The following is a 982-nucleotide window of genomic DNA, read 5'->3' on the forward strand; positions in this document are numbered from 1 at the left end:
GTGCAAAAGGTCCATTATTATCTACTCTTGATACATCATGAACAATAAGCAGGCTGATGATTATCAATACTTCGGTATTATTTTAGTAGTTATTATTTAGTATTAATGACATTACTAGTAGGCCTATTATTCTAACATACTTTGATCATCACTTTTACTTCTTCCTGTGCTACCAAGTGATTCTCTATAAACACAAGAACATTACATTAAATTGTTCATTTTGAGGGTATTATTTACTCTAAATCAGTCTCTTCTTTTCCAGCACTACTTGCAAAATGGCTCAAGCCTCCTTTGTCTGCTATAGAAATGAAATGATATGATCAAGTGATTGATGAATATTTATTGTCTTTTGTTATCTTACCTTCTTGAGTGGACGAATCACTTTGCTCTGGAATCCCGAACTCTATAAAAAGATTTTGGATGCAAAGCAAAATTAAGAAACTCAATTTTAAGGAAATACCTTTGGCAATTTTTGTTCCAAGTGTTTTATTTATTGTTCTGACAGCATCATACAGCCACCTTACATTAGCTGTAACTCCTTCATCATACACTTCAGTATTTCCTCTCAGCCAATCAGCAACAACATCATTTAGTCCATCCCATGCTGAGTTGTTTCTGTTATTGTAGGCTATGGTGTCTATTGTACCCTGAGGGATACGGAATTGTGCAGCCAATTCTTTATAATTTGGAGCTATATCTTTGTCAATCAGTCCCATAATGGTACCATGATCACCTTTATATAAAACAAAGGTTTTAATGCCAGCTGTATACAACATAACTTAGAATTGTTTTACTTTTAGTTAGTTCTCTTTTAACAAAAGGATCTTGTGGATTCTCCTTACTGTAGTTCACTAAATGATACAAAAGGATGTAGCTATACTAGTACAAGCTTTAAAATACCTGAAGCAGACATTCTTGATGATGGAGAAGCTAGAAAAAGAGAGATGGAGGGATGGAAGGAGGAAGGAAGGGAGAGAGGGAG

General features: G+C 34.5%; 1 protein-coding gene across 1 annotated transcript; it reads right to left on the reverse strand.

Moving 5' to 3' along the window:
- Positions 1-233: 233 nt before the first annotated feature.
- Positions 234-967, reverse strand: LOC109590030 (uncharacterized). Its single transcript, XM_020005993.1, has 5 exons — positions 901-967; positions 795-851; positions 461-733; positions 362-403; positions 234-298 (listed from the first exon to the last, which is right to left on the reverse strand). Exons 1-5 carry the CDS (start codon positions 911-913, stop codon positions 234-236), a joined length of 450 nt encoding a protein of 149 aa, XP_019861552.1. The 5' UTR covers positions 914-967.
- Between the last annotated feature and the right edge of the window lie 15 nt (positions 968-982).

The sequence above is a fragment of the Amphimedon queenslandica genome, unplaced genomic scaffold (assembly GCF_000090795.2).
Source record: "Amphimedon queenslandica unplaced genomic scaffold, v1.1 AMPQUscaffold_10588, whole genome shotgun sequence".
Lineage (NCBI taxonomy): Eukaryota > Metazoa > Porifera > Demospongiae > Haplosclerida > Niphatidae > Amphimedon > Amphimedon queenslandica.

What these genes read in the sequence shown, in the direction of transcription:
- LOC109590030 (XM_020005993.1), bottom strand. An exon ending in TGGAACAAAAATTGCCAAAG is followed by an intron (nt 404 to 460) that starts GTATTTCCTTAA and finishes ATCTTTTTATAG; the next exon opens with AGTTCGGGATTCCAGAGCAA. An exon ending in TGATTCGTCCACTCAAGAAG is followed by an intron (nt 299 to 361) that starts GTAAGATAACAA and finishes TCATTTCTATAG; the next exon opens with CAGACAAAGGAGGCTTGAGC.